This window comes from Geotrypetes seraphini, chromosome 2, assembly GCF_902459505.1.
Source record: "Geotrypetes seraphini chromosome 2, aGeoSer1.1, whole genome shotgun sequence".
In the NCBI taxonomy this organism is placed as follows: domain Eukaryota; kingdom Metazoa; phylum Chordata; class Amphibia; order Gymnophiona; family Dermophiidae; genus Geotrypetes; species Geotrypetes seraphini.
Genome location: NC_047085.1, coordinates 95,592,854 through 95,606,711, shown reverse-complemented (window position 1 = coordinate 95,606,711; position 13,858 = coordinate 95,592,854). Strand labels below are relative to the sequence as shown.

At 39.6% G+C, this 13,858-nt stretch overlaps 1 protein-coding gene across 8 annotated transcripts in view; it reads left to right on the top strand.

Moving 5' to 3' along the window:
• The window catches only part of HNF4G (hepatocyte nuclear factor 4 gamma), a 162,189-nt gene that overhangs the window by 101,057 nt on the left and 47,274 nt on the right, over nucleotides 1–13,858 (top strand). For all 8 annotated transcript variants that reach the window (XM_033933469.1, XM_033933471.1, XM_033933467.1 and 5 more), the window contains exon 6: nucleotides 3,371–3,458. In XM_033933469.1, the coding sequence (XP_033789360.1) occupies nucleotides 3,371–3,458 (88 nt within the window). The remainder of the gene's footprint in view (nucleotides 1–3,370; nucleotides 3,459–13,858) is intronic.

Genomic DNA, 13,858 nt, shown 5'->3' with positions numbered 1-13,858 from the left:
GACAAACTGACCTTCTCCCCCTAGCACCCCATTTACTATGCCACTGAACTTACTTATAATAACATAAGAATAGACTTACTGGGTCAGACCAATGTTCCATCAAGCCCAGTAGCCCATTCTCACGGTGGCCAATCCAGGTCACTAGTACCTGGCCAAAATCCAAGGAGTAGCACTATTCCATGCTACCGATCCAGGGCAAGCAGTGGCTTCCCCCATGTCTTTCTCAATAACAGCCTATGAACTTTTCCTCCAGGGACTTGTACAAACCTTTCTTAAAACCAGCTACACTATCTGCTCTTACCACAAGCTCTGGCGTTCCAGAGCTTAACTATTCTCTGAGTGAAAAAAAAATCCTCCTATTGGTTTTAAAAATATTTCTCTGTAACTTCATCGAGTGTCCCCTAGTCATGAAAATGCTGGTATTCCGTACATTTAGGCACACAAGTGGCAGGTGTGTGGGAGGGGCAGTTATAGACTTCCTATTAAGCTCTTTCTGCAGAGGCTACAAGCAGTAATCACCTTAAATTAAAGGTTAGAGAACAGAGAGTAGATCTATACTATACTGTTCTACTCGGTTTGTGCAGTTACAGTACATTGCCATATGCTAACATGTTAGTAATAATAATAATAATAACAGCTTATATACCGCAATACCGTTAAGTTCTATGCGGTTTACAATAGATTAAGCGAGGTACAAATTGATTGAATTTAAGAGGGGGGAAGAGGAGAGTTAATAGGACCAGAAATGCGTTGTTGAGGAGAAAGAGATTAATAGGACAGAGGAATCACTATGGAGGAGAAAGAAGATGAGTGGGTCAGTTGTCTAGATACTTTAGGAACAGTTGAGTTTTTAGACGTTTTCTGAATTCCTCATAAGTAGTGGGCGAATGCAGTTGATCTAGGTCTTTACCCCACAATGCTGCTTAATGTGAAAGAAGGTGTTCATGGTATTTTTTCAGTTTACAACCTCTAACTGTGGGGGGGGGGGGGGAAACGAAGTAGGAATGAGAGCTTCTCTTGTGTCTGTTGGCAGAGAAGGAGAAAAGGTCAATTATGTATTTAGGGGCAAGTCCGTTTAGCGCTTTAAAGCAGAAGCAGGCGAATGTAAACTTTATGTGTGCTTCCATCGGTAGCCAATGTAACTGCCGGTAGTAGGATGATACATGATCAAATTTTTTTTGTCTGAAGATTAATCTGACTGCTGCATTTTGCATTAGTTGTATACGTCGCATATTTTTTTGGGAAATGGCTAAGTAGGCGATGTTACAGTAGTCAAGTTGACTTAGTACAAGGGATTGGACCAGGGTTCTGAATGCCGACGTATCGAAATAAGCTTTAATGGATCTGAGTTTCCAGAGAGTGAAGAAACCCTTTCTGATTAAGGAGTCCACCTGGTCTTTCATGGTTAGGCATTGGTCTAGAGTTACGCCTAGTATCTTTATGGTGGGCTAGATGGGGTGATTAAGTTCATTGATGCATAGAGGTGTTTTAGTGTCAAACGGATGTGATGAAGCAATGAAGAATTTTGTTTTTTTCTGAATTAAGTTTGAGCTTGAAGTTTGTCATCCATTGCTCCATCATGTTTATGGCTTCTGAAGCCTTGGGAAAAGTTTCCGAGATAGAGTCAGCAAATTGGATTATAATTGTGAAGTCATCTGCATAACTGAATAGTTTTATCCCCAGCTGAGTTAATTGCAAGCTCAGTGAGGACATGTAGACATTAAATAGCAATGGAGACAATGGTGACCCTTGTGGCACACCGGATGGATTGCTCCAGGTATCGGAAAGCTCATAATTGAAGCGTACCTGATAGGTGCGGGATGTAAGGAAGGATAGTAGGTGAACTGCCTATAAAATAGGTAGCAGTAGGAGCTCACATGCTACATGCTAATGGGAAAATTATAATGTGGTCATTAATTTTGAAAAAAGAAAACTCAACCATTTAATCCTTGCAGTAAAATTGGTCTTGGCGCATGGAAATGACCTATGTAAGCATGTACTAAGGCCACTTTTTACCACAATTTGGTAAAAGGGTCCCTAAACGAGTTCTGCACTAGTTAAAGAATACTGTTTTGTGCCCTGTAACAGTCTCATGCATGGAATGAGGGACAAATATTATAGTTTCCCTGAGGAAATTTGCAAAGTGAAAATTATATGCATATATTTGTTTTTAAAATATGGCATCTGCTTAATTAAACATATGTGCATGCATCTTGATAATGTGGGCGGATGTAAAAGTCCCCCCCCTCCCAAATGATCTTACAACAGTTCTTCATCTGGAGTGGCCTAGTGGTTAGAGCTACAGCCTCAGCATCCTGCACTGCTCCTTATGACCCTGGGCAATTCACTTAAGCCCAAGTTCTGTAACCAGCACCTAAAGTTAGGCACCTATTTCAGAAGCACCCAACTAAATAGATGGCTAGCTAAATTGAACAACATGCCCAATTAAGCTTTTTTTTTTTTTTTTTTTAATCTTTATTCCTTTTTATTTCTCTCAACAAGTGTACAATATTACAATTAATTCACATAACTCACTTCACATTCTTACACAATATTATTATACATGTTTTAATTCCCCCCACCCACCTCCCATCCCTTCCCATATCAATAAAATAATCTATCCAAACATATACATACTTAGACAGTCCTCTTCCTTAATACAATTAATCATACTTTAACCTATCCCTCCTCCCACCCTTTCTTCCTCAAACTCTTTTTTCATTTTATTATATATAAATCAGCACTGATTGAAACATAGGTGCCTATCAAAGAATGCGCAATTCTGTAAAAAGACACCTCTAAAAATTTAGGCAGCCTTCAAAAAAATAGGCGTTATGCATGTTAGGCATGTGCGTGACTACGTGTTAGGCGCCTTCTTACAGAATCGCTGCTCTTAAGTGTGCTTAAGCGCTTGCATGGGCGCCTAACTTTTAGTTGTGCCTAGAGCTGGGCCTATTTATTGGGCGCCTCCAAAATAGGTACCGCTCAGCGTGATTCACTAAACAGCACCCAATTGTGCTTGAATCGCGCTGAACGGTATCTATACCAACACCTAACTTTTGGGCGTTTCTTATAGGAACATTGGATAGACTGTGAGCCCACTGGACAGATAGGGAAAATGCTTGAGTACCTGATTGTAAACCACCGAGATAACATTGATAAGCGGTATATAAATACCTAATAAAATAAAATGACCAGAAGCACATTTCCAGATCAAATTACTACTTCAGCCAGGCCAACCCGAAAAGGCTGACAGTGCACAAATGCAGTTACTCTCATTTCCCTAAGGAAAAATGGGCATTTTAGGCAAAAGTTAAATGCTGAATCTACCAGTAATTTGTTTTAATTTTTCCCTATCTTCTCTTCAAAGGTTGCCTTGTTGAGGGCACATGCTGGAGAACATCTTCTTCTTGGAGTAGCAAAACGATCTATGTTGTTTAAAGATATTTTACTTCTAGGTAAATATAGATCTCTTTCAACAGGTGAAATAGTGTATTGAATTGCAGATTTTGCTTCTAAAAGATCATTCCAAATTAAAAAGGCCTGAACTGAAAAAAGGAAGTGTTGGCCTAGTAAGTAAACATAAAAAAAAAATAAATGCATAGAGCAAATTGCTGAATGCAGAATCCTATGACATGTATTATTAAATAGCAAACTGAATAAATATTTCCTTTGATCACAGATTCCTAATTATCAAGCCATGAGAAGACTTTTAGGTGTAACATAAATAGGACAAACATACATTGAAATTAAATAAAGATAAATGAAATTTCTATTAATCAGCATAACTGAAGATCTACATTCCAGTTATTCTTTGAAACTTGTACACCATCTTGTTCCATTTTTTTTTAAATATTAGGCATAATAGTTAATGATTGATTACACTATGTAACATTGGGGTCCTTTTACTAAGGCGCGCTAGCCGTTTCAGCGTACGCTAAATATTAGCATGCACTAAACGTTAACGTGTCCATAGAATATAGTAAAAGGACCCCATAGTTTTTGTTCCTGGACAGTAAGGTACCATTGTGAAACCATGTAATACACAGCCCTGTAACTCTCCTGTTACTATCACTTGATGTTCAATGCTATACTCTGTAATTCGCTGTCTGTACAGTTTCTCTTCATTGTAAACCGCCTAGAAGTCGCAAGATTGTTGGCGGTATATAAGAATAAAGTTATTATTATTATTATTATATGTTAGGTGCCGGTAGGCACCCCGCTGGAGCTTAACTTGGCAAAGCCATTTAAAAGCGACCTTAAAGTTGTTTAAAACATAAAATGTAGGTGCCTAGAGGCGTCTACAAAACCAGTGCCTAGATTGTGTTTAATGCAGCGCTTAAGCATTCCCAAGGTCAAAGTAAGCGTGGCTAATGCCAGAAATGATCTTAGGTGCTGCCGTAGATGCAATTCACATCAAACATAGTCACTGAAAATGTAGACCTCAAAATTCCTGGCCTACATTTCCGGCGCTTATGTTTGAGGTAGCTGTGATTCTATAAACGGTATCATTGTGTGATTGACACATGATCAGTGGCTGTCTTATAGGCAGCCGCTGATACCAGCACTATTTCTAGAATCTGCCCCTAAATTTAATTTCCTAATTATTCATGCCTAAAAAGTGAAAACGTCTCATCCCAACCAAGAAAACGTCTCATCCCAACCAAGAAAAGAATGATGTATAGCCATGAAATTTACAAGTTATTCCACACTTTTCATTTCATATCACTGAAGCTAAAAGTTTGGAATAACTTGTAAGTTTCATGGCTCCATATCATTCTCTTTTTGGTTAGGATGAGATGTTTGCAGCAGCCCCTCGTATAGAAAATGTCTGTTATTTCCGTAAAACTTTTCTTTTGTGAGCAGGAGAGTTAAATTTTGCAATTTACCTATTTAAAACTTGAAAACACCGTTTTTTTCATCTTTTCATTCTTATAAAGCTATAAAAGCAACATATGAATCACAATTAACATTTATTTTATATTGGAGTTTTCAAAAAACAGATAGACGAGCAATCTGCAAAATCTGTAAGATCCAGTCCAAAAACGAAACCAGCAGAACAGCATTTAAATATATAAATAAATTGTTTTATTGCAACAAATGCTGACAGTTCTCAATTGCCTGACATGCCATGTTTTGCCCCCTCTGGAACTGCGTCAGGGGCTGAGACAAAAAACAGGTCAGTGACAATCTAATTGTAAACACAATCGGCCTGTTTTACAAAGCCGCACGGCAACGGCCCCGAAGCCCTTTAAATCTCTATGGGCTTCGGGGCTATTACCGCGCTGCAGCCGCTAGTGCGGCTTTGTAAAACAGACCCAATATTTTACTACAGTGCTATGCACTTATTTCTGACTGCTAGAAAAGTGAGAGTCTGAAATAGTACTTTCTGTGCAACAATTAGGCAATTACTGTAGGTATGAGCTTCCGAGCATTCCATGAAAATACAGTATAGATGAGCAATCTCCACAATTGCTGTACTTCTTTCTTAGTATAGAGTGATGTTTACAATTAGATTGTCACTGAGCTATTTTTCTCTCATCCCCTGATGCATCCCCAAAGGGAGCGAAATATGGCCATGCCAGGTAATTGAGAATTTTCAGTGTTTGTTTCAATAAAACAGTTTATAAGTTTTTATGCTGGTCTGCTGGTTTTTGTTTTTTGGACTGGACCTTTATATTGAAGTTATGCAAAGATAAGCACAGAAGATTTAGGAATAGTCTTTCGAGTTTGTAATTATATTGTAAGTCAATATTTTGAATCAGCCCCCAGATGTCTTGTGCATACCTGGCTCCTCTGAGTATGCATCAATGTTCTCCTTGAATGTCTCAAGATGAGCATCAAGGACATGGACTTTGAGAGACATCCTACAGCCCATTTACTGTCTATTCAAATGAAACTGAACACTGCCAAAACCAAATTGCTTTGGATTGGGCCAAAATTAGAAAACCTCCCTTCCTCTGTTACATTAAAAACAGGTATCGCATTACATATAGATATTTCATCTAGAGTCTTGGATGTTATCTTGGACTCATCACTTACATTTCATGAACAGATAAATTTATTATCCAGGAACAAAAATAAAATACAATTTTGCTATATAGTATTATGAATGGAACCACAAATAAATTATTTGATTAAAAATAGTCCTTTTTGATTTTATAGAAACTGAAAAGAATATGAAAATATATTCATTTGGAACAGATTAGAACTGGTAAAGTCCTTGCTATTGTCCTTTTTAGTAACAATGGGCTATGCTAAATCATTACTCAGATGGTTACAAACAATTCAGAACACTTTATATCAGGCTTTTATCAGTCAAGTAATTATGACAGAGTAATGCCTTTATACAGTATATGCCGATGGAAATGAAGGTCTTGCATAAATTACATTGTATGATCTTTAAGATCATTAATGCTCACACACCTGGGGTCCTTTTACTAAGGCGCGCTAGTCGATTTAATGCACGCTAAATGCTAACGCGTTCATTATAGTCTATGGATGCGTTAGCTTTTAGTGCGCTAAAAAGGCTAGCATACCTTAATAAAAGGACCCCCTAATTATATGTATCATCTGAATAATCTTTTTTTTCTGGCTCTAATTGACAGTCAACTAGAAATTGTTTAGCATTACAATTCCCAAGTCCTAAAGGATTTAAATAGAACAGATATACTGTATAACATAATTTTTTTCTTATGAAGCAGCATGGGTTTGGAATGTATTACCAGCTCATGTACAAAATCAATTTAACTATACTTTATATTGTTTAAGAAATCCATATAAACTATTCTATTCCAGAAATATGTTGTGGTTAGACAATTTTCCACCTCATAGTTAGATATTGGATACAAATTCATGTTACTTTATGAATATATTTTGTAGTAATGTTCGTTTGCTGTCCCAATCTCTCTTAATGTAATCCACTTCAAACTAATTGGTATTATGAAAAATGTAAACATAATGGATAATATGTGGGACTAGAAATTGTTCACTGGAAATTCAGAATATCTTTCTAATTAGCTGAATATCATAGTAACCCATGGTTGTACTCAGAATTGTCCATAAGGGTAGCTGATCCCTTGAAATAGTATTTCAAGACTACCTCTAGAAATCATTTTGCTTCTGGAGCCAGCTGGAGTAAAGTGGGAATGCCCTTATCCTGTCCCACTAAACCCCCAAAGATAATTTCCTAGTAAGTGGAAAGATGGTGGAAGCTATGATCAAGGACAGCATTTGCGAGCACATTGAGAGAAATGGCCTACTGAGAAAAAGCCAGCACGGATTCTGTAAGGGAAGGTTGTGCTTAACGAACCTTCTGTACTTCTTTGAGGGAATAAGCAGTCGAGTGGACAATGGGGAACCCGTCGACATCATTTACCTCGATTTCCAAAAGGCTTTCGACAAGGTTCCACATGAAAGGCTGCTTAGGAAGCTGTGGAACCACGGGGTGGGAGGGGATGTGCACAGATGGATCGAGCACTGGTTGTCGGGTAGACTGCAGAGGGTCGGAGTAAAGGGCCAATTTTCTGACTGGCGGGGAGTCACGAGCGGTGTGCCACAGGGATCGGTGCTGGGGCCGTTACTCTTCAACATATTTATCAATGACCTGGAAAAGGAGGCAAAGTGCGAGGTTATAAAATTTGCAGACGATACCAAACTGTGTGGCAGAGTTAGCTCCAGGGAGGAGTGTGAAGACCTGCAAAGGGACCTAGACAAGCTGGAAGACTGGGCAAACAAATGGCAAATGCGCTTTAACGTGAAAAAATGCAAGGTCATGCATATAGGGAAAAAGAACCCGTTGTTCAACTACAAAATGGGGGGGGGGCATTGTTGGGAGAAAGCAGTCTTGAGAGAGACTTGGGTGTGCTGGTGGATGCATCACTGAAGCCATCTGCACAATGCGCAGCGGCCTCGAAAAAAGCCAACAGGATGCTGGGCATCATAAAGAGGGGCATAACAACCAGGACGCGGGAAGTCATCATGCCATTGTATCGAGCGATGGTGCGTCCACATCTGTAATACTGCGTTCAATATTGGTCGCCGTACCTCAAGAAGGACATGGCAGTACTTGAGAGAGTCCAAAGGAGAGCAACGAAACTGGTAAGAGGGCTGGAACACTGCCCATACGCCGAGAGGTTGGATAGGCTGGGGCTGTTCTCTCTGGAAAAAAGGAGGCTCAGGGGTGATATGATAGAGACCTTCAAGATCATGAGGGGCATAGAGAGGGTGGATAGGGACAGATTCTTCAGGCTGAAGGGGACAACAGGTACGAGGGGCATTCGGAGAAACTGAAGGGAGATAGGTTCAAAACAAATGCAAGGAAGTTTTTCTTCACCCAAAGGGTCGTGGACACTTGGAATGCACTACCGGAGGAAGTGATCGGGCAGAGTATGGTACAGGGATTCAAACAGAGACTGGACAGATTCCTGGGGGATAAAGGGATTGTGGGATACTGAGAAAGTATAGAAACCCAACCAGGTCGTGCATGTGCAAGACCGGAGGGCTAGGACTTCGATGGGAAGATAGGACTCATCAGGAAACCAAGGTGGCATGGGGGCCCCTTCTGGTGATTTAGACAGGTCATGACCTGTTTGGGCCGCCGCGGGAGCGGACTGCTGGGCGTGATGGACCTATGGTCTGACCCGGCGGAGGCACTGCTTATGTTCTTATGTTCTTAAGTCCCAGCAGGTTCTCATCACTATTCACTCCAAATTGAGCAGGAATCCTCCTTCTACAGTCCTGCTAGTGGGGGGGGGGGGGGGTGCTGTTTCACTATCATATTTTCAGTAATGAAGGAAAGGCACACTTTGTAGAATCCCAAGGAACCTGTTTGTTCCTAGTAATTTAAAACACAATATTGAAGCACTATCCCTCTCTCTCTGGCAACAATGCAGTTGTATGACTTGTACTCAGCTTAGAAGGAGCAGTGGTTCTCATTTGGGGGGAGGGGGTGTACGCTTAGAACCTGGCAGGTAGATATTAGAAGGCTTTTCAGAAGGGGTGGAGTTTCTTATCAATGCATGGGTCAAACTGAAAGGACAGCTGGAGTGTCTGATTTAAGTAGGATCAGAATGAGAGGACCAGATCTGGGGGCTTGTTCGTGGTAAGCTTATTTTTGGGAACCAGATTTAATGTGGGAGATCTAATTTGGGGGAACTGGATTCAGGGAGTCTAAATTTGAGTGGATCAGATCTGGGGGGCTGTCTCATTTGGGGAGGGTTCAGATCCAGAGATGAATCAAATAGATGGGTGCACTGTCCTGGCAGAAAATTTTTATGGGCCCACATCATTTTAGACTGTTCCAGACAGCATGATTCTCCCGTGCTACCTGGTAATGCATATAACATTATGCCTGTGGAGTATGGTCCTGATTCTATAAACTACAGGTGTTAAACTCAAGGCCCATGGGCCAAATCCAGCTGCCTGGTCATTTTATGCGGCCTGTGGTCTGATGCCCTCAATTTTAACTAGTGGCCGGCCCCCTCCTCCTCCTCCTCCTCCTTCTCACAGCCATAATGTGCAGCGGCTCCTTGCGCATCTCACACCTCATCCGGAAGCATTCCCTCTGACATTGCGACGTCAGAGAGAAGGCTTCCGGTTCAGATGCAGGACACATGAAGAGCCGCTACACGCGGCTCCATGTAAACTACGGCTGTGAGGAGGAGGGAGCCGGCCACAAGATGACACCGGGGGGTATCGGACCGTGGGTTGCATAAAATGGCCAGGTTGGAGCCAGCCAGAAGGTTAGACACCCACCGGAGGGAGGCACAGCATGGAGGGAAGGAGACAACAAAGGTAGGGGGAATGGTTTTATTTTCAAGTTAGTGTTTGAATTGTGTTAATTTTGATTATTTTAATCTGCTGTCTATCTTTTGCACTGCTTAGGAAGAAATACATTTGCTTCTTTTTCTCTGGGAGATGTAATACATGCAGAATCTTGAATCTTAGGGTGTTTTTAAAAAATATATTAGTACTTTTAGTTTTTGGTCCCGTATTTGCATAAGGGTTATCTGTGTTCTGGTAGGAATGAACGCTGAGAAGCATACAGTGAGTTTTGTGTAGTTTAATTTTGTGGTTAATCATTACCATTATGTGTTAATAAAATTATATTGTGTGTGTATATATGAAAAATGAATGGAAAAAAATGGTGTTATAATTAGTATTATTATGGGGGCGTGGTCTTGGGCCAAGATTGGGCGGGGTCTGGAGTGGAGTTTTGGCGGGGTCTGGTCCACGACTTAGCATATGTTTTGGATTTCGGACCTTTAATGTGATTGAGTTCGATACCCCTGCTATAAACTAACTATGCCTAAGTTTTATCTGGCCTATTTTCCCTGTCTTCTCAGCAGCCTGTAGTTATAAGGAAAAAACACAATATGGAATGTCTACATACAAATGCTATAAGCCTAAAAAATAAAATAGGAGAGATATAATATATAGCACTGAATGTTGAAGTAGATATAATAGGCATCTCAGAGACCTGGTGGAAGGAGGATAATCAATGGGACATTGTATTACCTGGGCACAAATTATATTGCAAGGATAGAGTAGATCAAATTGGAGGGGGGTTGCACTATATGTTAAAGAGGAAATTTAATCAAATAAAATAAACATTCTGCATGACATAGGTAACAGTGTGGAATCCATAGGGATAGAAATTCCATGTGTGAAGGGAAGGAATATAAAGGTAGGGTTATACTACTGTCCCCAGGACAAAATGAGCAGACAGATGAAAAAATGTTTTCAGAGATTAGGAAACAGAAGAGGAAATGAGAGCCAGCATGGTTAAAAGGTGAAGTGAAAGATGCTATTAGAACCAAATAAATATCAAATAAATATCCTTTAAAGAATGGAAAAAGGATCCGAATGAAGAAAATAAGAAGAGACACAAGCACTGGCATGTTAGATGCAAAACTTTGATAAAGAAAGTAAAGAAAGAATATAAAGAGAAACTTGCCAAAGAGGCAAACTTATAACAATTTTTTTAGGTACATCAGAAGCAGAAAACCTGTGAGGGAATCTGTGGGACCATTGGATGATCAAGGAGCAAAAGGGGCGCTCAGGGAGGATAAGGCCATAATGGAGAGACTGAAAGAATTATTTGCTTCGGTCTTTACGGAAGAAGATGGAAGAGATCTACCTGAGCCAGAAATGGTTTTCAAGGGTGATGATGCAGAGGAACTGAAAGAAATCTTGGTAAATCTGGAAGATGTACTAAGCCAAATCAACAAGTTAGACAGTGATAATTCACTTGGACCAGATGGTATACATCCCAGGGTACTAAAAGAACTCAAACATGAAATTGTTGACCTGCTGTTAGTGATCTGTAACCTGTCGCTAAAATGGTCTATAGTACTTGAAGATTGGAGGTGGCCAACGTTACACCAATTTTTAAAAAAGGGTTCCAGAGGAGATCCAGGAAATTACAGTGCCGGGCAAAATGGTGGAAATAATTATAAAAAATAAAATTGTGGAAACATGATTTAATGGGAGAGAGTCAGCATGGTTTCAGCCAAGGGAGATCTTGTCTCACCAATTTGCTTGACTTCTTTGAAGGTGTGAATAAACATGTGGATAAAAGTGAGCCGGTTGATATAGTATATCTAGATTTTTAGAAAGCTTTTGACAAAGTTCCTCATGAGAGGCTCCTGAATAATTAAAAAGTAATTGAACAAGTGGCAAAGTTCAGTTCTGGATCAAGAATTGGTTATCGGATAGAAAACAGAGGATAGGGTTAAATGGTCATTTTTCTCAATGGAGGCGAGTAAACATTGGAATGCCGCAGGGTGCTACTTAACTTATTTATAAATCATCTGGAAATTGCAGATGACACTAAACTGTTCAAAGTTGTTAAAACGCATGCAGCTTGTGAAAAATTGCAGTCAGACCTTAGGAATTTGGAAGACTGGGCATCAAAGTGGCAGATGAAATTTAATGTTGGCAAATGCAAAGTAATGAACATTGGAAAAAAATAACCCAAATCACAGTTACTGTATGCTAGGGTCTACCTTGGGGGTTAGCACCCACGAAAAAGACCTGGGTGTCATTGTAGACAATATGATGAAACCTTCTGCCCAATGTGCAGCAGCGACCAAAACTGCAAAGAAGAAGCTTGTAATTATTTTTAAAAGGATGATCAACAAGACTAAGAATGTTATAATATTTTTGTTTCGCTCCATGGTATTTCCTCACCTGGAGTATTACATTCAATTCTGGTTTCCTTATCTCAAGAAATATATAATGGCACTAGAAAAAGTTCAAAGAAGAGTGACCAAGCTGATAAAGAGTATGGAACTCCTATGAGTCTACAAAGTCCTAAATGGAGTAGAATGGATATAAGTAGATCGACTTTTCACTCTTTCAAAAATTACAAAGACTAGGGGATACTCAAAGTTACAGGGAAATACTTTTAAAACCAATAAGAGGAAATATTTTTTTAACTCAGAGAATAGTTAAGCTCTGGAACATGTTGCCAGAGGATGTGGTAAAAGCAGATAGCGTAGCCGGTTTTAAGAAAGATTTGGACAATTTCCTGGAGGAAAAGTCCATAGACTGTTATTGAGAAAGACATGGAGGAAGTCACTGGTAGCTCTGGAATGTTGCTACTCTGGGTTTTTGCTAGGTATGAGGGACCTGAATTGTCCACCATGAGGACAGGCTACAGGTTTGATGGGCCATTTGTCTGACCCAGTAAGGCTATTCTTATGTTCCTAAGTCCCTAGGTTCTGCTATAGAATTAGTCAGACTTTTGGCACACCATCAAAAGCAATAACTGGAAATACAGCTGAAATAAACTTTGAAATTATAATTCTTTGCTCTCTACAGCCCTCCTTTCAAAACTTTACCTGTAAACCTGTTGATAGATGCCATGATTTCAACTGGTATCCAACATTTATTAAAAACTAGAAATCAGCCCAATTTTTGGACTATACCTTCTGGTGGAACTCTGTTTGCCAATTCAAAAGATATGAACAGTATGCTGTAGAAATGCAAACTCCTTCATCCATACCTATTTCAAGATCATTATGATCTCCTATAGATTTATATGCACAGAACAATCACGGACTACTTTAATACTTCTCATCAATGTGAATTATATCTCTTTTTGAGACCTGATTGAATTACTTTTCTTTTCTCTTTTTTTTTTTTTTGCTATATCTTTCATGATATTCTTGATTGAATATATTTCCATGTTCTTATTTCTTGTATTTCTCAAAATTTCAGTAAATAAATTGAACTAAAAAAAGAATTGGCTCCTCCCAAGTAGCCTTGGGCCATCTAAACGAAACTATATTGGCTGCCCATAACCGTAAGGATCAAGTTTAAATTAGGCATCACTGCCTTTAAGATTCCGACAGGGAATGCTCCCACTACCTAATAGAGTTGGCTGTCCTACTCCACAGTGCCTCCAACAATAATCCACCAGAAATCTTTCCTACTTAAAATTCCCAGCATGCAACAATATAAAGTCTACCTGGAAAATTACCTTATCCATCCAAAATCAATTAACAAAATGCTGGAACCAACTACCACTTACACTATGATCTTGTGACCAGTATCTGAGGTTCAGAAAACTCTTAAAACCATTTCTGTACCAAGACAGGGAGCCAACCAGAAGTAATTGAAATGGTAATTGTAAAAACCCATTTCTAAATTATCTAATGCAACTCCTGGGACATAACGATGAGCCAAAGATGACGTACTTAAACATGTAACAATGTATTTGTAACTGTGACCTAACTGTATTACAGGAAGAACTTTACTGATCTACTTGTACTAGCAACTCGAATGAATGTCTGTGTCAAACCGTCCATTGTAACTTCTTGAGTAACTGACCCAACCTCTTGTAATGTAATCT